This window comes from Oncorhynchus keta, chromosome 32, assembly GCF_023373465.1.
Source record: "Oncorhynchus keta strain PuntledgeMale-10-30-2019 chromosome 32, Oket_V2, whole genome shotgun sequence".
Taxonomy (NCBI): domain Eukaryota; kingdom Metazoa; phylum Chordata; class Actinopteri; order Salmoniformes; family Salmonidae; genus Oncorhynchus; species Oncorhynchus keta.
Window position 1 is genome coordinate 32,487,951 of NC_068452.1, and position 27,724 is coordinate 32,515,674.

General features: G+C 43.1%; 1 protein-coding gene, 1 long non-coding RNA gene and 1 pseudogene across 3 annotated transcripts; 2 read left to right on the forward strand and 1 right to left on the reverse strand.

Annotated features, from left to right (window-relative positions):
* Positions 1 to 2,206: 2,206 nt before the first annotated feature.
* Positions 2,207 to 10,901, reverse strand: LOC118365659 (17-beta-hydroxysteroid dehydrogenase 14-like; annotated as a pseudogene).
* On the forward strand, positions 8,029 to 10,391 carry LOC127914526 (uncharacterized). Of its 2 annotated transcripts, none has more exons than XR_008088803.1 (3): positions 8,029 to 9,616; positions 9,749 to 9,998; positions 10,175 to 10,391. It is a non-coding gene; the product is annotated as an uncharacterized LOC127914526 (long non-coding RNA). The 2 variants fall into 2 exon arrangements; XR_008088804.1 differs by having other exon boundaries at positions 8,029 to 9,006; positions 9,155 to 9,998.
* Positions 10,902 to 12,712: 1,811 nt separating the features above from the next.
* On the forward strand, positions 12,713 to 27,323 carry LOC118364773 (potassium voltage-gated channel subfamily A member 1). Its single transcript, XM_052491434.1, is given in 4 exon segments — positions 12,713 to 12,944; positions 14,987 to 15,766; positions 22,707 to 22,851; positions 22,854 to 27,323. Coding segments are annotated over 3 exon segments (1,641 nt in total). The 5' UTR covers positions 12,713 to 12,944; positions 14,987 to 15,031; the 3' UTR covers positions 23,615 to 27,323.
* The last annotated feature ends 401 nt before the right edge of the window (positions 27,324 to 27,724 follow it).

Here is a 27,724-nt window from a genome sequence, read left to right on the forward strand (position 1 = left end):
GCTAGCCGTGGCTAACAAAGACTAGTAGCTAGTTAGCTGGCTAGCTCGTGATGGAGTTCCAGTTATAAGGAATAAAAATAGCAGATCCGTACCACAATGGGCGATGCAGGTTGCAGGAAAGTATATTTAGTTCGTAGATAGAAAGTGAGATTAATATATATATATATATATATACGAAAAAGACTGGCTATTTACACTGGATAAGACAAAGACAAACACACACGTCCTACTGCTACGCCATCTTGGGTCAGACACTTTGGGACTATGTCATCAATGGACTAATGTGTCTGGTTGCCTGTTTTGGGATGTCTGGTTTTTCTGATTGTCTTAACTCACCACCACTAATAAGCTGAGTTTCTGTTAATGGGATTTATGTTTAAATTAATGATTAGAATATTCCACCCTGAAACCATATGATTGTATGAAATTGATTAGAATCATGAGATTATTCTAATAATGTGTGTGGTTTTAGTCAGTAGAATGATATATCCATGAGTGTAGTTTAGTCAGAATTAGGGTATAACAATACTGTATATCTGTACAATATGTCTATTATAGAATCTTAAAAACAGACTGTCTGAGCAAGAGTCGGTGCCGACTTTGGCTAGGGGCCACTGAGAATACTTCCCAGGGAAGAGGACGGGTGATTCTCACGGCCTCCCCTAATCTTTGTCGGCTGGGTAGCAGGACAGTATGTGCAGAGGATACTTACTGTTTGTGTGGAAGTAACGGTTTTGTAACGGTTGTTACGGTTTTGACTTGGTTATTATTTATAGGGGTGCCAGGTAGGTTGTGCCTATCAGAGAAAACATTGGTTTCTCCTTTTAGTTTGGGTGGGAATGAGTCCTATCTGGTCCGTCAAGTCTACACCAATACAAAGGACTTATGTAAAAGTCAGGATGGAAATAAACTTTTCATAAACCCTTAAAACATTGGAAAGAACTTCAAAAACAACTATATTCTTTTGCGTGGGTTGGTATTAACATCAATGATTACACACACATATAATAATATAACACAATGAGTTCTGGTTCCTCCAGAAATGTCCTGTACCTCGGGCCTAAAGAGTCCAGTCCGGTAAAGGAGTTCAGTGAACTCAAGTGACTTTTGTCACGCAATGTTTGTCCGTTCATTCAGTGTAGCGTAAACACCGTATTAAACACACCATCAATATAACAATTATTTTACCACAGAACTTAAAGCGTATCAACTCTTACTAAGTCCTCAACTACAACTAACTACATAAATCATCACAGTATACCTCACATCAAAACAAATGAAATACCGTATACAAAAAGGTGGTAGTCAGACAATCCAATCCGCCAATAGATCTCCAGCGGAGAAAGGCCACGAAGAACGGAGAGGTGTAGTCCATGGACGCAGAGTGGATCCGATCCTGGGTAAACTCTATTAGGCTACAAAACAACGGAATAGAGAAGCTTCGGGAACTGAGGGTTGAACACATCCTCATTCACGTCTCTATCACAACCCCACTTTTGCGCAGCTGATGCTGGCTATTTAATTGGGAATTAAAGGGAAAGCGCCCTATTGGAAGGAGCTGCACTGAGACGGTTCAGAAAATTCGGGGCCGTCACAGTATGTGCGCAGCTATAAAATGGATGTCTTTGTATTCTTGACTTTAGAACGTTCTCTGAATAAACTGTACTAACCTTTTGCATAAGCTGAGTCTTTGACTAATTATTATTTCCATGGTCTTATAAACCTCGGATTGGTCAGAGCTATTGATTATTATCATTGGGATTGAAAATTCTTGTGACAGTTTCTCAGCAATTATTTTCTTCAGCAAGTCAATTAAGTGTATATATATTGTTTTACATCCATTGTGAATGATAACAGTTCCTCACAGTATTTGAAAAAGCTTTCACCCAGTAAACTAATAGAAAATGTAAGTGGAAAACTATTGCGAAAATTGCTCCAGATCACTTGATATCCACCACAAAGGGGAAAGAATAGAATATGGAGGGTGGAGAGGGTCAGACCCGATTTAACTTAAACGGTCTATCGTACAGCAGAGCGTGTCCAACTCCAAACCAACCACACTGAATAGATAGGAGCATATCATGAGTGCAGTTTACAAAACAGAGCTCTCCATGCAAAATAGGTCCCCTATATACATATCTCGTGTTTTTTCCTCTCTCCCCTACCCCAATCCCATTATCATTTATATCAACAATGCAACGGAAAAAATAGTTTAATCGTTTTTATTGCAACAACACAAATTATTGCAGCTTTACCATCTCACCACCAGGGGGTGCTGTACCATCTCCAGCACCTCTACATCCCGTGGCTATGGATAAGACAGGGTGATTGGTTCAATAATCACAAGCAGGATGGCAATAGATCATAACAGGTCCTGTTATTGGTCAGGCAGGCACAAGGCCCGGAGTGACAGGCCTGCTCATGGGACCTGGCTCTTGTAGCCGTAGTTGAGTTCTGCCCCTCCACTAAGCAGCAGGTCTATCCCAGTGCAGAACGTAGCATCAGCAGCCAGGTACAGAGCAGCCAACCCACTCTCAGCTTCTGTCCCCATTCGACCAAGCAGCTGTTGGAGATTAGGAAGAATGTTAAAGATGAGGCATCAGGTTCATCAAGACGAGAGATGCAAGTGAAATTAGGAAGTCTCTACCAACCCTCCCTTTTCAATGCATTCTGAAATATGTCATTGTAACAGATCTTATATTTCATCGTATATCTTGTATCGGCTCCTGTCCAGTGAGCACTTGCCTGAGCGTTCTCTCCCTCTTTAATGGTAGCTAAGGTATCTGCAGTCTGTCCAGCCAGCTCCTCCCACAGAGGTGTCATCACATTACCAGGGGAGATGCTACAAGACAATACACATTTAGACTGCAGCAAACAGAGCTAGAGATAAGAGAAAAAAGTGGAAAAATACAAAAGTATTTTTAAAACAGGACAGACAAAAGGGCAAGAGAAAAAAATAAGTAGAAAATCCTAAAAGTTTGTAAATGGAGACAGATGCCAGTTCTACTCACCAGTTGACTCTCACTTGGTATCGACTCTCATCCACAGCCATGGCTTTTGTCATGGCAATGATCGCCCCCTTGTGGAGGAAAAGAGACACATCACCCCTGTTAGGCCTACTTCTCCAAGCCTCAAACAGTGGGATAAAGTACTGATGCATACTGTTATCTAGATTTTTTGTTCACCTTAGTGGCTACATACGGTGCTGCATTTTTCTGACCAATGGAGCCCACCAGACTGGACAAGTTAATGATGTTCTCCTGGCGCTGTCACAGGTGGGGCAGGGCATACTGAGGAGGGGAGATCCCGTGATGACGTAACACATAGGGTATATAAAAACCCATTATTAAGGCTCATACATGCTTATAACAAGTAATAAAGCATCATACCTGAAGGCTTTCAGTAAAGGAAATATAATGAGTGAATGATTTACTTTGGAGGCCAGGAAGTAACTGATGAGGTGAAGATTCAAAAGATCTCTGAACTCCTCTGCAGTAGTGTCATCTGTGGGTTTATGAGGTGGGTCTGAAAGGGGATGAAAGTGAGGGAACTCAATGAATACAGCATAAACACTAACCAAATGTCTATGGAGTGAATTGTAGAAGAGGGGGAAGAAACATGCATTTCATATCCACAAAATAAGTGTTAAGTGGTACAAAAACGTGTGCAGATCTTAAAAAACGATGAAAACCAGTAGAGCATTAAAAATACATCCGCGTTACGACTTGCACCTTTGTCAGGGTGTGACGATCAGGAGGTGATCGGTTTGAAAGCGTATACACGAAGTACAAAACATGAGGAACACCTGCTCTTTCTACATCAGACAGACTGGGTGAATACAGGTGAATGCTATGATCCCTTATTGATGCCACTTCAAATCAGTGTAGATGAAGGGGAGGAGACAGGTTAAAGAAGTATTTTTAAGCCTTGAGACAATTGAGACATGGATTGTGTCTGTGTGTCATGCAGAGGGTGAATGGGCAAGACAACATATTTAACTTCCTTTAAACAGAGTATGGTAGTAGGTGCCAGGCGCACCGGTTTTGTCAAGAACTGCAACACTGCTGTGTTTTTCACCATAAATAGTTTCCTGTGTGTATCAAGTATGGTCCACCACCTAAATGACATCCAGCCAACTCTGGGAAGCATTAGAGTCAACATGGGCCAGCATCCCTGTGGAACGCTTTCGACTCCTTGTAGAGTCCAGGCTGTTCTGGAGGCAAAAGGAGGGGTGCAACTCAATATTAGGAAGGTGCTCTTAATGTTTTGTACACTCAGTGTATGTGTTTTTAATGCTTGAATATGCCTGTTTAAATCATGGCTTGCCAGGGCCTCCCAAGTAGCACAGCGGTCTAAGGCACTGCATTGCAGTGTTAGCTGTGTTATATGGCGGGCTGTGTCGCAGCCGGTCGCGCCTGGGAGACCCATGAGGCGACGCACAATTGGCCCAGCGTCGTCCGGGTTAGGGGAGGGTTTGGCCGGCCGGGATGTCCTTGTCAGTGCATGCACACTGACAGTTGTTCGGTGCTTCCTCCGACACATTGGTGCAGCTGGCTTCCGGGTTAAGCGTGCATTGTGTCAAGAAGCAGTACGACTTGGCGGGGTTGTGTTTCGGGACAATGGGACAAGACTGTAACTACCAAATTGGATATGACAAAATTGGGGAGAAAAAGAGGGTAAAAAAAAGTATATATATAATAATAAAAATAAGTGCCTGGACGTGGATTGGTATTCCAACTATCAGCTGATTTGTGGATATATAATTTCCTTAACAACATCAATTCTCATACACAATGATAACAGATACTCACGCCACCCAGCATTGTTGACCAGACAGTCTATTTGACCATAATGCTCCACTGTCACTGAAATCAACCTCTGCAGAGAGAATACCATACGTTGAGTTGACTGCACTCTGTCATTGACCACCACACTGTGTTAGACGTGTATAATTACTCTCTCCGGGTATGTGGACCTATGATCCCATTACCTATGTACCTACCTAACTTGCTACATAGAGCCTAACGCACCACTAGACGCACCACTAAAATAACGTACAAACATACACACATTCCTCAGTCAAACACACAAAACAGGTTATAACAATGTCACTACTGTTCACAAGCACCAGGATCTGGACACTGAATGATGATTGGATGTGTAGAAAAAAAAGAAGTCGCTCTGGATGAGAACATCTGCTAAATGACCTAAATGACCTAAATGTAAATGTAAAACATTATGGAAAGCTTCCGTCTTGCAGTGTTAGTCTGACCACTAATACATTTGAATTGTCTGATGAGGCTTCATCTATCTGTCCACTCCAGTTGAAGTCGAAAGTTTACATACACTTAGGTTGGAGTCATTAAAACTTGTTTTTCAACCACTCCACAAATTTATTGTTAACAAACTATAGTTTTGGCAACTATATCTACTTTGTGCATGACACAAGTCATTTTTACAACAATTGTTTACAGACAGATTATTTCACTTATAATTCACTGTATCACAATTCCAGTGGGTCAGAAGTTTAGATACACTAAGTTGATTGTACCTTTAAACAGCTTGGAAAATTCCCGGAAATTATGTCATGGCTTTAGAAGATTCTGATTGACTCAAATGATGTCAATTAGCCTATTGCAGGTGTACCTGTGGATGTATTTCAAGGCCTACTTTCAAATGCAGTGCCTCTTTGCTTGACCCCATGGGAAAATCAAAAGAAATCAGCCAAGACCTCAGAAAATAAATTGTAGACGTCCACAAGTCTGTTTCATCCTTGGGAGCATTTTCCAAACGCCTGAAGGTACCACGTTCATCTGTACAAACAACAGTACGCAAGTATAAACACCATGGGACCACGCAGCCATCATACCGCTCAGGAAGTAGAAGTGTTCTGTCTCCTAGAGATGACCGTACTTTGGTGTGAAAAGTACAAATCAATCCTAGAACAACAGCAAAGGACCTTGTGAAGACGCTGGATGAAACAGGTACAAAAGTATTTATATCCACAGTAAAACAAGTCCTATATCGACACAACCTGAAAGACCGCTCAGCAAGGAAGAAGCCACTGCTCCAAAACCACCATAAAAAAGCCAGACTACGGTGTGCAACTGCACATGGGGACAAAGATCAGAATTTTGGATAAATGTCCTCTGGTCTGATAAAACAAAAATAGAACTGTTTGGCCATAATGACCATCGTTATGTTTGGAAGAAAAAGGGGGAGGCCTGCAAGCTGAAGAACACCATCCCAACCGTGAAGCACGGGGAAGGCAGCATCATGTTGTGGGGTGCTTTGCTACATGAGGGACTGGTGCACTTCACAAAATAGAAGGCATCATGAGGATGGAAAATTATGTGGATATATTGAAGCAACATCTCAAGACATCAATCAGGAAGTTAAAGCTTGGACGCAAATGGGTCTTCCAAATGGACAATGACCCCAAGCATACTCCCAAAGTTGTGGCAAAATGGCTTAAGGACAACAAATTCAAGGTATTGGAGTGGCCATCACAAAGCCCTGACCTCAATCCTATAGAACATTTGTGGGCAGAACTGAAAAAGCAGGCCTACAAACCGGACTACAAACCGGACTCAGTTACACCAGCTCTGTCAAGAGGAATGGGCTAAATTCACCTAACTTACTGTGGAAAGCTTGTGGAAGGCTACCCGAAACGTTTGACCCAAGTTAAACAATTTATTTACTAGGACTAAATGTCAGGAATAGGGAAAAACTGAGTTTAAATGTATTTGGCTAAGGTGTATGTAAACTTCCAACTTCAACTGTTTAATATATATATATATATATTTTTTAACAAATTAATAAATATATGTCAGCACAGACCTCAATGCCTGAGTGAACTCTCAGTCTGGGAGGCACAAAAAACAAGGGAAGAAAACAGGAAACCAGGGCACAGGAAACACAAAGCCTCAAATAATGACCGACTGGGCCTTTAACAGTGATTTCTAAGCAGTTTATAAGCAGACCTTCAAATGAGGAGCAAGGGGCTTGCTGGAGCTGTGAGTAAACTAATGCAGTGGAGAAGAGTCCTTTCACAGACAGGGAAAATCCAACAAAGACTAAAGATAGGTGGCATGTAGATTACAATACAAAACGTTTTAGTAAGCATTCTGATAAACCACAGGTCATGTGATCCATTGAGGAATGAGGATATAAACTCTGTTGAAATGTTGTGCATATGAGTGATCATCTGACTCTCATTTCACTGCCCTATAAGATAAGTCATTGCCCAGAAGCCCTACCTTGATGTCCTCCTCTTTGGAGATGTCACAAGGTACAAATTTGCATGACCCTGGCCCTGCCCTGTTCAGCTCGGCCTCTAGAGCCTGTCCTGCTGCCACTGTCAAAAATAATAAGAATATATATATATATATATATATATATATATATATATATATATATATATAATAAGAATACAGTAAACTTATGAATATGCAATGTAAAGATGATGTCGAGAGGGATTTTTTAAATGATTCATAAAGTCTTCAACAATGGATCACTGATGAAGGAAGATTCTGAGACACATTATTGTGTGGTGATTCTGATGTTTTCTTGTAACTGATGGCTTTTACGGTTGTGACTAGATAGATAGGATAACTAATGCAGCAGGTTAGGATAACTAATGCAGTAGGTTAGGATAACTAATGCAGTAGGTTAGGATAACTAATGCAGTAGGTTAGGATAACTAATGCAGCAGGTTAGGATAACTAATGCAGTAGGTTAGGATAACTAATGCAGTAGGTTAGGATAACTAATGCAGTAGGTTAGGATAACTAATGCAGTAGGTTAGGATAACTAATGCAGCAGGTTAGGATAACTAATGCAGCAGGTTAGGATAACTAATGCAGCAGGTTAGGATAACTAATGCAGCAGGTTAGGATAACTAATGCAGCAGGTTAGGATAACTAAAGCAGCAGGTTAGGATAACTAATGCAGCAGGTTAGGATAACTAATGCAGTAGGTTAGGATAACTAATGCAGTAGGTTAGGAGAATGAATGCAGCAGGTTAGGATAATTACTGCAGCAGGTTAGGATAACTAATGTAGCAGGTTAGGATAACTAATGTAGCAGGTTAGGATAACTAATGCAGCAGGTTAGGATAACTAATGCAGCAGGTTAGGATAACTAATGCAGCAGGTTAGGATAACTAATGCAGCAGGTTAGGATAACTAATGTAGCAGGTTAGGATAACTAATGCAGCAGGTTAGGATAACTAATGTAGCAGGTTAGGATAACTAATGTAGCAGGTTAGGATAACTAATGCAGCAGGTTACTAATGCAGCAGGTTAGGATAACTAATGCAGCAGGTTAGGATAACTAATGCAGCAGGTTAGGATAACTAATGCAGCAGGTTAGGATAACTAATGCAGTAGGTTAGGATAACTAATGCAGTAGGTTAGGAGAATGAATGCAGCAGGTTAGGATAACTAATGTAGCAGGTTAGGATAACTAATGCAGCAGGTTAGGATAACTAATGCAGCAGGTTAGGATAACTAATGTAGCAGGTTAGGATAACTAATGTAGCAGGTTAGGATAACTAATGCAGCAGGTTAGGATAACTAATGCAGCAGGTTAGGATAACTAATGCAGCAGGTTAGGATAACTAATGCAGCAGGTTAGGATAACTAATGCAGCAGGTTAGGATAACTAATGCAGTAGGTTAGGATAACTAATGCAGTAGGTTAGGATAACTAATGCAGTAGGTTAGGATAACTAATGCAGTAGGTTAGGATAACTAATGCAGCAGGTTAGGATAACTAATGCAGCAGGTTAGGATAACTAATGCAGCAGGTTAGGATAACTAATGCAGCAGGTTAGGATAACTAATGCAGCAGGTTAGGATAACTAATGCAGTAGGTTAGGATAACTAATGCAGTAGGTTAGGAGAATGAATGCAGCAGGTTAGGATAATTAATGCAGCAGGTTAGGATAACTAATGTAGCAGGTTAGGATAACTAATGCAGCAGGTTAGGATAACTAATGCAGCAGGTTAGGATAACTAATGCAGCAGGTTAGGATAACTAATGTAGCAGGTTAGGATAACTAATGCAGCAGGTTAGGATAACTAATGTAGCAGGTTAGGATAACTAATGTAGCAGGTTAGGATAACTAATGCAGCAGGTTACTAATGCAGCAGGTTAGGATAACTAATGCAGCAGGTTAGGATAACTAATGCAGCAGGTTAGGATAACTAATGCAGCAGGTTAGGATAACTAATGCAGTAGGTTAGGATAACTAATGCAGTAGGTTAGGAGAATGAATGCAGCAGGTTAGGATAACTAATGTAGCAGGTTAGGATAACTAATGTAGCAGGTTAGGATAACTAATGCAGCAGGTTAGGATAACTAATGCAGCAGGTTAGGATAACTAATGCAGCAGGTTAGGATAACTAATGCAGCAGGTTAGGATAACTAATGCAGCAGGTTAGGATAACTAATGCAGCAGGTTAGGATAACTAATGCAGTAGGTTAGGAGAATGAATGCAGCAGGTTAGGATAACTAATGCAGCAGGTTAGGATAACTAATGCAGCAGGTTAGGATAACTAATGCAGCAGGTTAGGATAACTAATGCAGCAGGTTAGGATAACTAATGCAGCAGGTTAGGATAACTAATGCAGTAGGTTAGGAGAATGAATGCAGCAGGTTAGGATAACTAATGTAGCAGGTTAGGATAACTAATGCAGCAGGTTAGGATAACTAATGCAGTAGGTTAGGAGAATGAATGCAGCAGGTTAGGATAACTAATGTAGCAGGTTAGGATAACTAATGCAGCAGGTTAGGATAACTAATGCAGCAGGTTAGGATAACTAATGCAGCAGGGCAGCAGGTTAGGATAACTAATGCAGCAGGTTAGGATAACTAATGCAGCAGGTTAGGATAACTAATGCAGCAGGTTAGGAGAATGAATGCAGTAGGTTAGGATAACTAATGCAGCAGGTTAGGAGAATGAATGCAGTAGGTTAGGATAATTAATGTAGCAGGTTAGGATAATTAAAGTAGCAGGTTAGGATAATTAATGTAGCAGGTTAGGATAATTAATGCAGCAGGTTAGGATAACTAATGCAGCAGGTTAGGATAACTAATGCAGCAGGTTAGGATAACTAATGCATCAGGTTAGGAGAATGAATGCAGTAGGTTAGGATAATTCATGTAGCAGGTTAGGATAATTAAAGTAGCAGGTTAGGATAATTAACGTAGCAAGTTAGGCGAAAAAGTTTAAGGTTAGGTTTAGCTACAATCCTACAGTTGTCGCCGACGCAACTCGAGCATGCAACTTTTGGTACGAAGCTGTACTCCATCTAGCCACAACCGTAGAAGCCACCAGTTCCCCCACACCTGCAATGGTATACTTTAATCTGAGCACCCCCTCTTGCACTCACCCCCTCTTGCACAGAATACAACTTTGGCTCCATTCTCCACTGGGGAAAGAACAACAGAATAGCATATTATTGTTTCCCCAGTACCTCACTCTGCTCAAATCTCAACAAATTTACTTCAAATCAGCAACTTTGATTCTTACCGAATACTTTGACAATCCCTCTACCAATCCCTTTGGACCCGCCGGTCACAATGACAACGTTGTCTCCGTAACGCAATGTACTGCCTGACATGTTCACTAGAGCCAACCCGTCACGGGTGATGATTTCAGTGACTATACGTTCGCAAAGAACCGCCACTACCTGGTTGACTGTGTTTGGTCGAATGCCGCAAACAAAGTGACTTGCCCTCTTTCCAAGCTACACGTTTTATTCTATTTCTTTACATGCAGCAAAATATATAATTGCATCCCTCCCGTTGTCTTTTTGCCTTTTACATTTCTACGTTAACTTTCTCTTCCCTCCTCCAAGTTCCTTAAAAATCATGGGTTTTGTTTTTCGTCTGTGAAGACAGGTGAGCGGCTTTGTGGGACTTGTAGTTTAAACTCCATGCAAGTTTTAACGCACATCCTGGTGCTGCAACCTGCTGTGTCAACATGCATACCGGTATCTCAGTCTATGTATGAGGCATATTCTGAAATTGAAAAAATAAGCCATTACATTCATCAATTAACCAAGAAGCCAATGGGATGGTTTTTGCAATTGTCTAATGCATAATTTAAAAAATATATTTAAATGCTTTAATGCTCACTTTCCTGTAAAATCCACCTCATATCAGTGTTATAACTGTTATACATTTGACTGTTATACCTGTTATAACTGTTATACATTTGACATGTTTTTTTCCCACCTTCCAACTGACACACGTCTCTAAATAGTTCAACTCAACCATCAATTCTTATTTTACATTTACATTTGAGTCATTTAGCTTACAATCGTATCCATAGCGATTTAACAGAGCGATTAGGGTTAAGTGCCTTGCTCAAGGGCACATCAACAGATTTTCTTTACCTCGTCGGCTCGGGATTCAAACCAGCCAACTTTCGGTTACTGGCTCAACGCTCTTAACTGCTAGGCCCCATGTAAACCTTTTTCTGGCCCAGAAATAATGCTGTTGACATCTTACAGTGGTCATTATATGTCACTTACATTTTTGTTGACACAACACCTGTGAGTCATTACCTGCCTGACACGTGTGCACCATACCCTATACTATACCATACACTAAGCCATCTGAATAAAGGCTTATGAAAGGATAATCAGAAAAGGAGTGTCATGGCTTTTTGTTGTAGGCTTTCAGTTTTACTGTTCGGTCTCATAACATGTGTTAACATGTTTGTAAATGTGACTTGGTGCTTGCCTACGGAGCTGTGAGGGGAACGGCACCTCAGTACCTCCAGGCTCTGATCAGGCCCTACACCCAAACAAGGGCACTGCGTTCATCCACCTCTGGCCTGCTCGCCTCCCTACCACTGAGGAAGTACAGTTCCCGCTCAGCCCAGTCAAAACTGTTCGCTGCTCTGGCCCCCCAATGGTGGAACAAACTCCCTCACGACGCCAGGACAGCGGAGTCAATCACCACCTTCCGGAGACTCCTGAAACCCCACCTCTTTAAGGAATACCTAGGATAGGATAAGTAATTCTCACCCCCCCCCCTTTAAGATTTAGATGCACTATTGTAAAGTGACTATTCTACTGGATGTCATAAGGTGTATGCACCAATTTGTAAGTCGCTCTGGATAAGAGCGTCTGCTAAATGACTTAAATGTAAATGTACTTGGGCCCTACATTTGTCCTGACCACACCTCACCAGGAAATGCATTGGCTCTGCTACATAACTCATTTAGGGCCCTGAGTATTTCCTGGTAAGGTGACATGGTCAGAAAAACACAGGGCCCTAGTCAGGAGCATTATAAATACTGAAGCCAGGATGGAACTCCAAAATACATTCTCACTGGGATTTTATGGGTGTTCATTTGGGTCTCGTGAGGACATCAGTACATGTGTTGAGGATGGTGTGTGTGTTTTTGTGTGTTTGTTTATGACAGGGAGAGAGGGGAAATTGAATACTTTAAGAGAGAGGCAGGGGGCTGACATTAGGGGGTGGGGGTATGAAGAGGACTTTAAGAGAGAGGCAGGGGGCTGACATTAGGGGGTGGGGGTATGAAGAGGACACCGTGCTGAGGTTGTAGAGAGAAAGCAGTGGATTGAATTTCGACCTGACAGCATTCTCCAGAGAAATAGTAGGCATGAGAGAGAGCAAAGGGGAGAGACTGAGGCTGTGACCTACAAACAAGCTTAACTATCTTCACTTCACCCAGGGTGGGGTATCAGCAGACAGATTAACACTACCCCTGAAGGAGCCATGGTGCCCCCCCCCCAGAGAGACGGCCAGAGGGTGGGCCGGACGGACAGACAGACAGACGGCCAAAGGGAGGGCCAGACAGACAGACAGCCAGACAGATACCCTGTGGCGGAGGTACAGTAGTGGAGGCACCGTGATTCTCTTGAGTAATTAGTCTCTATCAACAGTAGCTGACTGACAGAGGGGTGAGTGGAACAGTGCAGGCTGCTTCTTGTAAATAACACCAATAATATGGTTCTTACTTCACAGCAGCATGCTTGGGCATGGCATGTAACTAGGATGTTTATGAGTAGGACTCTGTGTTATTCTAATAATGGCTGTGTCGACTGTAAAGACTAATGTTCTGATTAAAGAAATAGTCATTCTGACAGAACATAGAAGTTAAAGGTTCTGATTGAAATAACACCTGTCTAGTTCATGCTTTTATTTGTTATTCTGTACTGTAGATGTAAAATGTGTCTTGCATACTACCGGTCAAGACTTTCAGAACATCGACTCATTCAAGGGTTTTTCTCTATTTGAACTATTTTCTACATTGTAGAATAATAGTGAAGACATCAAAATGATGAAATAACACATATGGAATCATGTAGTAACCAAAAAAGTGTTAAACAAATCAAAATGTATTTTGTATTTGAGATTCTTCAAATAGCCACCCTTTGCCTTGTTGATAGCTTTGCAAACTATTGGCATTCTCTCACCAGCTTCAGAAGGTAGTCACCTGGAATGCATTTCAATTAGCAGGTGTGCCTTCTTAAAAGTTCATTTGTGGAATTTTTTTCTTTCTTAATGTGTGAGCCAATCAGTTGTGTTGTGACAAGGTAGGCAGAGTATACAGAACATAGAACATAGCCCTATTTGGTAAAAGACCAAGTCCATATTATGGCAAGAACAGCTCAAATAAGCAAAGGGAAATGACAGTCCATCATTACTTTAAGACAAGTCAGTCATTTTTTGAGCTTATTTGAGCTGTTCTTGCCATAATATGGACTTGGTCTTTTACCAAATAGGGCTATGTTCTGTATTCAAGAACTTTGAAAGTGCAAAGTGCAGTCGCAAAAACCACCAAGTGCTATGATGAAACTGGCTCTCATGAGGACCACCACAGGAATGGAAGACCCAGAGTTACCTCTGCTGCAGAGGATATGTTCATTAGAGTTACCAGCCTCAGAAATTGCAGCCCAAATAAATGCTTCACAGAGTTCATGTAACAGACACATCTCAACATCAACTGTTCAGAGGAGACTGTGTGAATCAGGCCTTCATGGTCGAATTACTGCAAAGAAACCCAATTTGTAAGTCGCTCTGGATAAGAGCGTCTGCTAAATGACTTAAATGTAAATGTAAATGTAAACCACTACTAAAGGACACCAATAAGAAGAAGAGGGTTGCAAGGGCCAAGAAACATGAGCAATGGACATTAGACCGGTGGAAATTTGTCCTTTGGTCTGGAGTCCAAATTGGCGATTTCCACCGTAAAGCATGGAGGAGGAGGTGTTATGGGCTGATTTGCTGGTGACACTGTCTGGGATTTATTTAGAATTTAAGGCACACTTAACCAGCATGGCTACCACAGCATTCTGTAGCGATACGCCATCCCATCCGGTTTGGGCTTATGGGACTATCATTTGGTTTTTCAACAGGACATTTTTATTTTATTTTTTAAATGTAACCTCCATTTAACCAGGCAAGTCAGTTACAATGACCCAACACACCTCCAGGCTGTGTATGGGCTATTTGACCAAGAAGGAGAGTGATGGAGTGCTGCATCAGATGACCTGGCCTCCACAATCCCCCGACCTCAACCAAATTGAGATGGTTTGGGATGAGTCAGACCGCAGAGTGAAGGAAAAGCAGCCTACTAGTGCTCAGCATATGTGGGAACTCCTTAAAGACTGTTGTAAAAGTATTCTATGTGAAGCTGGTTGAGAGAATGCCAAGAGTATGCAAAGCTGTTATTCTTCTGTAGAAACTAGTAAAAATAAAGAAAAACCCCTCAATGAGTAGGTATTCTAAAATTCTTGACCGGTAGTGTATTTGGGGGCGAATTGGCGTAAATTACTTTAAGCTTACATTTCTGTTAAATAATTATGAGTATTAAAATGGCCAATAATGTGAGTTGTTTCTCCTCCCACTTCTTTATCTGCCTTTCCCTGATATGTCTCTTCTTCTGCAGTACCTGATATGTTTCTTGATAACTTCAGCAGCGTTGTGCATTTCTCTCTAGAGTAAGGGGACAAACTGTCCTCACAAAGAACTAAATAGAAGCTGAATGACAGACCAAGGAATGGAGAACCATGACAAGGGTGGAGGTGAAGCAGGAGGAGAAGGAGACAAGAAACATCTCCCAGAGGAGGTGAGCGAGAGCGACAAGGAGACCAAGGACCAGCGCAACAAGGCGGAGAAGGGAGAGAAGGAGACAGAGAATAATGGCAGTGAAAAGGAGAGGGTTGAGGGGAAAAGGGAAAGCTGTCGTCGCTCAGGCTCCCTGTGGAGGGGGGGCTGGGCCCTGACGGAGCGGCTAGCCATCAACGTGTCGGGGATGCGCTACGAGACACAGCTCCGCACTCTGGCCCAGTTCCCCGACTCCCTCCTGGGGGACCCTAACCGCAGAATTCGCTACTTTGACCCTCTGCGCAATGAGCTGTTCCTGGACCGGAACCGGAACTGCTTTGACGCCATCCTCTACTTCTACCAGTCTGGCGGGCGGCTGCGGCGGCCTGCCAACGTGCCCCTGGATGTGTTCTTGGATGAGCTGCGCTTCTATGAGCTTGGTGAGGAGATCATGGAACGCTTCAAGGAGGATGAGGGCTTCCCCAAGGAGGAGGTGCCTGCGCTGCCTGAGAACGAGATGCAGAGGAAGGTTTGGATGCTTTTTGAGCACCCAGAATCCTCCTCGGGCGCACGCATCATCGCCATCATCAGCGTCATGGTCATTGTGGTGTCCATCGCCATCTTCTGCTTGGAGACGCTGCCTGACTTCAGGAACGAGAAGGAGCTCCGAGAGGTGAGAGGGGGCCGTTGTGGGGCCAGGGGCCTGAGGGCCAAACAGAAATGACACACAGGAGAGAGAGAATGAGAGAGAAACAGAGAATAGTAGAAAAGGAAACAAACAAAGGGACCAGGAGAAAGGAGAGGCTGCGGGAGATGTACATAAAGCACAGATAGAGGAAGTTGAGGAATGAAGAGAGGGATGAAGAGAGGGATGAAGAGAGGGATAAAGAGAGGAATGAAGAGAGGGATAAAGAGAGGAATGAAGAGAGGGATAAAGAGAGGAATGAAGAGAGGGATAAAGAGAGGAATGAAGAGAGGGATAAAGAGATGGATAAAGAGAGGGATGAAGGAATGAAGAGGGATAAAGAGGAATGGATAAAGAGAGGAATGAAGAGATGGATAAAGAGAGGGATGAAGAGAGGGATAAAGAGAGGGATAAAGAGAGGGATAAAGAGAGGAATAAAGAGAGGGATGAAGACAGGGATGAAGAGAGGGATAAAGAGAGGAATGAAGAGAGGAATGAAGAGATGGATAAAGAGAGGGATGAAGAGAGGGATAAAGAGAGGGATAAAGAGAGGAATGAAGAGATGGATAAAGAGAGGGATGAAGAGAGGGATAAAGAGAGGGATAAAGAGAGGAATAAAGAGAGGGATGAAGAGATGGATAAAGAGAGGGATAAAGAGAGGGATGAAGAGAGGGATAAAGAGAGGAATGAAGAGATGGATAAAGAGAGGGATGAAGAGAGGGATAAAGAGAGGGATAAAGAGAGGAATAAAGAGAGGGATGAAGAGATGGATAAAGAGAGGGATAAAGAGAGGGATAAAGAGAGGGATAAAGAGAGGAATGAAGAGAGGGATAAAGAGAGGGATGAAGAGAGGGATAAAGAGAGGGATAAAGAGAGGAATAAAGAGAGGGATGAAGATAGGGATGAAGAGAGGAATGAATAGAGGGATGAAGAGAGGGATGAAGAGAGGGATGAAGAGAGGGATGAAGAGAGGGATAAAGAGAGGAATGAAGAGAGGGATAAAGAGAGGGATAAAGAGAGGGATGAAGAGAGGGATGAAGAGAGGGATAAAGAGAGGAATGAAGAGAGGGATGAAGAGAGGGATGAAGAGAGGGATGAAGAGAGGGATGAAGAGAAGGATGAAGAGAGGAATGAAGAGAGGGATGAAGAGAGGAATGAAGAGAGGGATGAAGAGAAGGATGAAGAGAGGAATAAAGAGAGGGATGAAGAGAAGGATGAAGAGAGGAATGAAGAGAGGGATGAAGTGAGGCATGAAGAGAGGAATGAAGAGAGGGATGAAGAGAGGAATGAAGAGAGGGATGAAGAGAGGAATGAAGAGAGGAATGAAGAGAGGATGAAAGAGTAAGGAATGCATCTCGACAGAGTGCTAAGAGAACAGAGGTTAGCACATTGGGAGACTGATGATGAGGTGATCATCAACAGTCAGTGAAGGATGACAATTAGTAAAGGATGACAGTTAGTGGATGACAGTTGGTGAAAGTCAATGACAGATGTCACCCTGTGGAACATGAATACTACATGTGTGACGACACAGGCCACTTACAGGGTTAAACACAACATGCGACACACACACACACACACACACACACACACACACACACACACACACACACACACACACACACACACACACACACACACACACACACTGGACAGAGACATTTCTGAGATTATTTTAGTCATGTCATTAAAATTGAGGGAAAGGAATGGGAAGAGTGGGGGGTGAGGAGAGGGGGAACTAGTGTGGGAACTAGAGAAAGAGGGAGGTTGCAGGTAAGAGCGGGAGAGAAAAAGGGGTGGGACAGAAAGAGATGAGGGGCAGGAAGGGAGGGGTAAATATGGACTGCACAAAGAACATTATGCTTTATTGATGGTATCTCCAGATCACTGACCATCTGTGTCTCACATTGACTGGTGCTCCAGGATCACTGCCAAGACGACTCCGTATGGGAATAGATGGAGTTGATAGGAATATATAAACCGAGAGAGAGAGAGAGAAAGAGGGAGAGAGGGAGAGAAAGAGGGAGAGAGGGAGAGAAAGAGGGAGAGCGGGAGAGAGAGAGAGAGAGAGAGAAAAAGAGGGAGAGAGGGAGAGAGAGAGAGAGAGAGAGAAAAGAGGGAGAGAGAGAGAGGGAGAGAAAGAGGGAGAGAGAGAGAGAGAGAAAGGGGGAGAGAAAGAGGGAGAGGAAGAGGGAGAGAAAGAGGGAGAGAAACAGGGAGAGAGGGAGAGAGAGGGAGAGAGAGAGAGAAAGAGGGAGAGAGGGTAAGTGAAAGTGGAGTGCAAAAGAGGAGAGTGGAGAGGAGCATGTCTCACGTTACTCCTTAGAGATCTAAAGGAGCTATATATAGCGCAAGGACAACTCTAAGAGCACATCAACACGTAAACGTTGGTTCCCATTAATAAACACACTGACTCATACCCACTGAAAGAGGCATGGAAAGAGTAGTACAGAACACCTATTTGATGACTCGCACAAAATGAAATGTACTTCACCTGCCAAGTGGCTTACCGACAAGGTTGGCTTAGCTGCTTTTGGATTTTGAGGGATCATGCAAAAGCACAGAACACAAGGTATATGGTGGGTCTTACCGAAGCGCATATGCACACACCCGACCTCTCACACTCACTCACATGATCAGAACATCTGACAGAAGACACACAGCGCTCTGTACAGACTCAAAATGGCAGCATAGGTAGCAGCAACTGAAAATAAATCCTTGTCTTTTACAAGACGACCACCTCCCGTTGCAACGGAAGCTCTAGACATACAGTATTGAAAGACGTGCTGTATGGTTCTCTAGACATACAGTATTGAAAGAGGTGCTGTATGGTTCTCTAGACATACAGTATTGAAAGACGTGCTGTATGGTTCTCTAGACATACAGTATTGAAAGAGGTGCTGTATGGTTCTCTAGACATATAGTATTGAAAGACGTGCTGTATGGTTCTCTAGACATACAGTATTGAAAGAGGTGCTGTATGGTTCTCTAGACATACAGTATTGAAAGACGTGCTGTATGGTTCTCTAGACATACAGTATTGAAATACGTGCTGTATGGTTCTCTAGACATACAGTATTGAAAGAGGTGCTGTATGGTTCTCTAGACATACAGTATTGAAAGACGTGCTGTATGGTTCTCTAGACATACAGTATTGAAAGACGTGCTGTATGGTTCTCTAGACATACAGTATTGAAAGAGGTGCTGCATGGTTCTCTAGACATACAGTATTGAAAGACGTGCTGTATGGTTCTCTAGACATACAGTATTGAAAGAGGTGCTGTATGGTTCTCTAGACATACAGTATTGAAAGAGGTGCTGTATGGTTCTCTAGACATACAGTATTGAAAGACGTGCTGTATGGTTCTCTAGACATACAGTATTGAAAGACGTGCTGTATGGTTCTCTAGACATACAGTATTGAAAGACGTGCTGTATGGTTCTCTAGACATACAGTATTGAAAGAGGTGCTGTATGGTTCTCTAGACATACAGTATTGAAAGAGGTGCTGTATGGTTCTCTAGACATACAGTATTGAAAGACGTGCTGTATGGTTCTCTAGACATACAGTATTGAAAGAGGTGCTGTATGGTTCTCTAGACATACAGTATTGAAAGACGTGCTGTATGGTTCTCTAGACATACAGTATTGAAAGAGGTGCTGTATGGTTCTCTAGACATACAGTATTGAAAGACGTGCTGTATGGTTCTCTAGACATACAGTATTGAAAGACGTGCTGTATGGTTCTCTAGACATACAGTATTGAAAGACGTGCTGTATGGTTCTCTAGACATACAGTATTGAAAGACGTGCTGTATGGTTCTCTAGACATACAGTATTGAAAGACGTGCTGTATGGTTCTCTAGACATACAGTATTGAAAGAGGTGCTGTATGGTTCTCTAGACATACAGTATTGAAAGAGGTGCTGTATGGTTCTCTAGACATACAGTATTGAAAGACGTGCTGTATGGTTCTCTAGACATACAGTATTGAAAGAGGTGCTGTATGGTTCTCTAGACATACAGTATTGAAAGACGTGCTGTATGGTTCTCTAGACATACAGTATTGAAAGAGGTGCTGTATGGTTCTCTAGACATACAGTATTGAAAGAGGTGCTGTATGGTTCTCTAGACATACAGTATTGAAAGACGTGCTGTATGGTTCTCTAGACATACAGTATTGAAAGAGGTGCTGTATGGTTCTCTAGACATACAGTATTGAAAGACGTGCTGTATGGTTCTCTAGACATACAGTATTGAAAGACATGCTGTATGGTTCTCTAGACATACAGTATTGAAATACATGCTGTATGGTTCTCTAGACATACAGTATTGAAAGACGTGCTGTATGGTTCTCTAGACATACAGTATTGAAAGAGGTGCTGTATGGTTCTCTAGACATACAGTATTGAAAGACGTGCTGTATGGTTCTCTAGACATACAGTATTGAAAGACGTGCTGTATGGTTCTCTAGACATACAGTATTGAAAGAGGTGCTGTATGGTTCTCTAGACATACAGTATTGAAAGACGTGCTGTATGGTTCTCTAGACATACAGTATTGAAAGAGGTGCTGTATGGTTCTCTAGACATACAGTATTGAAAGACGTGCTGTATGGTTCTCTAGACATACAGTATTGAAAGAGGTGCTGTATGGTTCTCTAGACATACAGTATTGAAAGACGTGCTGTATGGTTCTCTAGACATACAGTATTGAAAGACATGCTGTATGGTTCTCTAGACATACAGTATTGAAAGACATGCTGTATGGTTCTCTAGACATACAGTATTGAAAGACGTGCTGTATGGTTCTCTAGACATACAGTATTGAAAGACGTGCTGTATGGTTCTCTAGACATACAGTATTGAAAGACATGCTGTATGGTTCTCTAGACATACAGTATTGAAAGACATGCTGTATGGTTCTGTGACCATTTGGAATGAGCAGCTAGTTGTTATTCCTTTCTTATTGGGTGACAAAGAGTGAGAATGTCTGTCGGGGCAGTGTGATCATGGCTTTTCAACCTCATAAAGGTGAGGAGAACTGGAACTAAAGTGGGTGACAAATGTGAGGGCAAATGTCACTGTCATTTCAGTTGGTAAAAGCATTCCAGGCCTCTACATAGAGACTAACATATGCAGTATATGCCCAAACAAACAACTGCTGTATATGCACCTCACACAGGCACACTCATGCAGGCACACGGACAGGCACTAACACACAACTTTTGCTTCACTTTTGCTTCACTATAATTTTATCATAGGCAATACAAATTCTGAGCCATTTGCCTCCAATCCGTCTTATGGCTGGACATACCATAAAACCTACATTTGACTGTCTCACTTTGAATCCCAAGACTGCTTCTTAGAAAACATTGTCAGGATGAAATGAAGTGTCAGATTCCTCAGTCAGTCCAGACGCTGTGCTGTAACATTAGCCGTTGTCACATGCAGTCAGTCATGCTCTATAATGTTTTTCTTCTGTTTAAATATAGAGACGAAACACATTTGCATCAAGGTCTGCGGAAGGAAAGAGAAAGTGTGATTGCACAAGTGAAGTTATACACAGTTATCACAGTCTTAATCAGACCGTGATGACAGATGCATTTTCCACATGTGCTGAGGAAAAACTTTGCCACCTTTAAAATAATCACTTCTCCTCCCTCTCTCCTCCTTCTCATGTTTACTGTAGTCATCATGGTTCCCCCCGACCTATGTCTAACCTTCCACCCTTACTATTTCTTATTAATGAATTTATGTCCTAATTACCCTTGTAATGAACACGAGGAGAGACAGAGAGCTGGTTTCAAGTGCAGGGTGCAGCAGGTGTTTATTGTAAAGGACCACAGGAGGAGGCAGGTAGCTGGGTCTAGGGGCAGGCAGAAGGTCCTACACAGGAGGAGGCAGGTAGCTGGGCCCAGGGGCAGGCAGAAGGTCATACACAGGAGGAGGCAGGTAGCTGGGTCCAGGGGCAGGCAGAAGGTCCTACACAGGAGGATGCAGGTAGCTGGGTCCAGGGGTAGGCAGAAGGTCATACACAGGAGGAGGCAGGTAGCTGGGACCAGGGGCAGGCAGAAGGTCATACACAGGAGGAGGCAGGTAGCTGGGTCCAGGGGCAGGCAGAAGGTCATACACAGGAGGAGGCAGGTAGCTGGGTCTAGGGGCAGGCAGAAGGTCATACACAGGAGGAGGCAGGTAGCTGGGTCCAGGGGCAGGCAGAAGGTCATACACAGGAGGAGGCAGGTAGCTGGGTCCAGGGGCAGGCAGAAGGTCCTACACAGGAGGAGGCAGGTAGCTGGGTCCAGGGGCAGGCAGAAGGTCATACACAGGAGGAGGCAGGTAGCTGGGTCCAGGGGCAGGCAGAAGGTCCTACACAGGAGGAGGCAGGTAGCTGGGTCCAGGGGCAGGCAGAAGGTCATACACAGGGGGTCCAAATGGGAACAGTACAGGCAGAGAAAAGGCTAGTAATGTAGTCTGGGAGATCAGGCAATAGGCAGATAACAGGAAATCCGATAAGCTAAAGTACAGGCAGGGAATAGGCAAAAGGCACCGTTAGTGAGATAGGCAAAAACCATCATACACAGGAGGAGTAAATCACAGGAAAACCAGCGCTCTGAAAGACATGTGTCACAAAACAAACAAAACCTCACAGTGATGTGGAGCAAAGAACTGAACTAAATAGTGTGTGATAATGACATACAGGTGTGTGAACAGGTGATTAGAATCCAGGTGATTGGGATCTGGAGAGTGAGCTGCGTTCAGGGGATCTACGTGTTGGAGGGTGTGAGTTGGAAGGAGACGTTACAACCCTGTTTGTTATCTCTTGTCTAAACCACGGTCATCCCCCCTTCACTGTTTTATCTCCCCTCAATCTCTCCTGCTTCATTTCTAACACCACTCACTTTCCCTCTCTCCTTCTCTCCCTCCAGAAATTCACCTACCAGCCCCATCCTACCCTCCCCAACATCACCATCCTGGTCCCTCCCACTGGCAGTGCTTTCCATGACCCCTTCTTCCAGGTGGAGACCATATGTATCTTCTGGTTCTCCTTTGAGCTCATTATGCGCTTAGCCAGCTCCCCAGTAAGCTCCACTTCTTCAAGGACGTGATGAACACTATCGACTTCCTCGCCATCATTCCCTTCTTCGTCACTCTGGGCACAGAGCTGGCCAGGGACAAAACCTCCAACAAGGACCCGGGCATGTCTTTGGCCATCATCAGGGTCATTAGGCTGGTCAGGGTGTTCAGGATCTTCAAGCTGTCGCGTCACTCCAAGGGCCTGCAGATCCTGGGCCAGACTCTGAAGGCCAGCCTGAGAGAGCTGGCCCTGCTCATCTTCTTCCTCTTCATCGGAGTCATCCTCTTCTCCAGCGCTGTCTACTTCGCCGAGGCGGACAGCCCCGACACGGTGTTCACCAGCATCCCTGAGGCCTTCTGGTGGGCCGTGGTCTCCATGACGACAGTGGGCTACGGGGACATGTACCCTACGACTCTGGGGGGCAAGCTGGTGGGCTCCATGTGTGCCATCGCTGGTGTGCTCACCATCTCCCTGCCAGTCCCCGTCATTGTGTCCAACTTCAGCTACTTCTATCACCGAGAGACGGAGTGTCTCGAGAAAATCAGTGAGTACACCCACATCAGCACCTCTCTCTGGGAGGGTGAGGATGAGGAGGGAGACGAAGGGGAGGGAGATTACACTCCCCTGTATGTGGGCGACTGCAAGGGAATCTGTAACCCCCTCAATGGGACACTGCTGTCAGGACTGTGTGCGGGGCAGGACGGGTGGGAGAACAAAGGCAACGTGTACCTCAGGGAACCCCTGGTCACTCAGGTGTGAGACAGGATAGATGGATAGACAGAGGATCTGCTGAAATAAACCCTGGTACTCTGCCTCTAAGTTAAATAGAGAGAAAGATAAAGGAGGATGGCAAAGTAAAGGAGACGAGATACAAAAAAAATACTATTTTACTCAAGGACTTACTTGCACGCTTGCACCGTCAATGGCTTACACCGTTTACTACAAACAGAACTGATGAGACCATGGCAGATATTGTGACAGCTTGCGTTTTGCTAATGTCACTGAGAATTGAGTATGATGCCATCATATTGACAATAAAAACAGCTTAAACAGAATGTATATTTATTTATGATATATTTACCAGATTGTAATAACAGTTTATACAGTACATACAACTCTAGCAATTGTAAATGTTGGTGTTTATAAGACATGAGTGAATTGCAGTGCCATTTTATATGTTATTGTGTGCTAGCTAGCTAAATGCACAGGGCCATTTTGAATGTGTGTAGAGGGTTGACTAAGGGCGTTTTTACCATTTTTGTGAACCCAGTGCAGTTTGCAATTTTTTTTGTGCAGCGTGAACACTCTCAAAGAACTCAGACCCCCTCAGAAGAGCCCCCTAAGCAAACCAAACTGAGATCATCTCGAGAGCTGGTCTGAGTTCGGTTCTCTTGAATTCCAAGGTTTGATTCCTTTTTTAGGGCAATGTGAACACAAAGCTCCCCAGGTTCACTTGTCATTATTTCCGCACCACACACTAGGCTACTGCAGCATTGTTTCCCTTGCCGTAACCACTCACATTGGTGCCACAAAAGAGAGAAGTAGATGTGCAGGTTCATGGAAAAAAACGTGATGTTTTTTTGTATTGATTAGCGATTGTCAAGAATCCACAGAAATGTTTAGTTTTTAGTTCAGACTATTTGTTTGCCATATGTGATCTATAGGCTAAGAGAGGTTCATAAACTGTTTATTTGATTGTGGGGTTTGAATAGTGTGAGAAGACAACAACATATTTGGTGAGAATCACAACATAGGGTCCAAAATCAATTCTAGCTCTTAAAAGGGCGGTAGCCTAAATTGGGTGTACAATATTCAATTACAGTATTATTTAATCTGCAGTTATTCTTCTGCTATTTATTCTGTAACCAATCATATTTACATGTAGTAGTGTCTTCTGATTAAAATGATTATTTCTCCCCTTTTTTCACTAAATGCAGTCTATTAGCTTTCAAAATGTAAGCAGGTGTATATAGCTGTCTGATAACACGTTTTGATGGAATGTCTTATCCTGCACTGCACTTTGTAAAACCCTGGAGTGCATTGAGTGAATTTTGGAAAAAGATATTGGTTCCTTTCTAAACATGGCAATGCAAAGAGGACTCGGACCACAGGATAGGTGAAGTGAACTGACAAAAGAGTTGAGTCCTCATTCAAAGATCAGTTCTTTTAAAGAGGACTATGTGTAAAAACACTCTGAATGTCCTGATGGGACTGGGCACCGTCTCTGAAAGCTATGGCAGAAATGCTCTGCAGTGATATTGTGTTGACGTGGAACACAAAGAGATCAGCCTGGGGGCTGTGGTGCAAACAGAGAGCAGCCCTAAGTGTTGGCCCTGGGACAGTGGAGAGTTTTCAGTGTGTAATGGAGACAGCTAGGCTGGGCGGCAGGGAAATCTGATCCTGGACCTGTCAGGCTTCCAGCTGACCCTTCCTCCCAATGGCTGTGCAGGGCTAACACTAGTAGATACCACTGGCCTAAATCCAAACTCACCCCACTGGGTAGAAGTACTTTACTGGTCATCCAAATACACATCCCTGCCCCTGTCCATGTTACCATGGTGCCTCAATTATCTTGCCTACTTAGAATGTGTCTTAACAAAATGCTTTGCACAGTGTTCAGTGTTTATACTATGCTTTATAAATACAGTGCCTTGCGAAAGTATTCGGCCCCCTTGAACTTTGCGACCTTTTGCCACATTTCAGGCTTCAAACATAAAGATATAAAACTGTATTTTTTTGTGAAGAATCAACAACAAGTGGGACACAATCATGAAGTGGAACGACATTTATTGTATATTTCAAACTTTTTTAACAAATCAAAAACTGAAAAATTGGGCGTGCAAAATTATTCAGCCCCCTTAAGTTAATACTTTGTAGCGCCACCTTTTGCTGCGATTACAGCTGTAAGTCGCTTGGGGTATGTCTCTATCAGTTTTGCACATCGAGAGACTGACATTTTTTCCCATTCCTCCTTGCAAAACAGCTCGAGCTCAGTGAGGTTGGATGGAGAGCATTTGTGAACAGCAGTTTTCAGTTCTTTCCACAGATTCTCAATTGGATTCAGGTCTGGACTTTGACTTGGCCATTCTAACACCTGGATATGTTTATTTTTGAACCATTCCATTGTAGATTTTGCTTTATGTTTTGGATCATTGTCTTGTTGGAAGACAAATCTCCGTCCCAGTCTCAGGTCTTTTGCAGACTCCATCAGGTTCTTCCAGAATGGTCCTGTATTTGGCTCCATCCATCTTCCCATCAATTTTAACCATCTTCCCTGTCCCTGCTGAAGAAAAACAGGTCCAAACCATGATGCTGCCACCACCATGTTTGACAGTGGGGATGGTGTGTTCAGGGTGATGGGCTGTGTTGCTTTTACGCCAAACATAACGTTTTGCATTGTTGCCAAATAGTTCCATTTTGGTTTCATCTGACAAGAGCACCTTCTTCCACATGTTTGGTGTGTCTCCCAGGTGGCTTGTGGCAAACTTTAAATGACACTTTTTATGGATATCTTTAAGAAATTGCTTTCTTCTTGCCACACTTCCATAAAGGCCAGATTTGTGCAATATACGACTGATTGTTGTCCTATGGACAGAGTCTCCCACCTCAGCTGTAGATCTCTGCAGTTCATCCAGAGTGATCATGGGCCTCTTGGCTGCATCTCTGATCAGTCTTCTCCTTGTATGAGCTGAAAGTTTAGAGGGACGGCCAGGTCTTGGTAGATTTGCAGTGGTCTGATAATCCTTCCATTTCAATATTATCGCTTGCACAGTGCTCCTTGGGATGTTTAAAGCTTGGGAAATCTTTTTGTATCCAAATCCGGCTTTAAACTTCTTCACAACAGTATCTCGGACCTGCCTGGTGTGTTCCTTGTTCTTCATGATGCTCTCTGCGCTTTTAACGGACCTCTGAGACTATCACAGTGCAGGTGCATTTATACAGAGACTTGATTACACACAGGTGGATTGTATTTATCATCATTAGTCATTTAGGTCAACATTGGATCATTCAGAGATCCTCACTGAACTTCTGGAGAGAGGTTGCTGCACTGAAAGTAAAGGGGCTGAATAATTTTGCGCGCCCAATTTTTCAGTTTTTGATTTGTTAAAAAAGTTTGAAATATCCAATAAATGTCGTTCCACTTCATGATTGTGTCCCACTTGTTGTTGATTCTTCACAAAAAAATACAGTTTTATATCTTTATGTTTGAAGCCTGAAATGTGGCAAAAGGTCGCAAAGATCAAGGGGGCCGAATATTTTCGCAAGGCACTGTATGTTCTTATGATCAGAGATTGTGAGCTGCACAGATAGTGGGTTGTGTGTGTGCGTCTGTGTATGTGTGTGCGCTGTGTGTGTGTATATGTGTGTGTGGTTACCAGTATGTGTGTGTGTGTGTGTGTGTGTGTGTGTGTGTGTGTGTGTGTGTGTGTGTGTGTGTGTGTGTGTGTGTGTGTGTGTGTGTGTGTGTGTGTTACCACTACGTGGTCTATGACTGTGTGTGCGTGTGTGTGTGTGTGTGTGTGTGTGTGTGTGTGTGTGTGTGTGTGTGTGTGTGTGTGTGTGTGTGTGTGTGTGTGTGTGTTACCAGTATATGTTCTGTGTGTGTGTGTGTGTTTGTGTGTATGCACGTGTGTGTGTGGTTATCAGTATGTGTTCTATGACTGCGAACCCTGTTAATATTTGTTGTATTTAATAAAGATAGTATTTGATCAGTTATCTAAATGAGTCCCTGTTTTGTTAACAGAGGGGAGATGAGTCAGCAGATGTCCACTTCACCACAAAACAATTATCTAAACAACAACAACCAAAATGTCTAGTCTTTCAAAATTTTGACATAATATGTTAAATGTATGATATTATTGGTAGGTT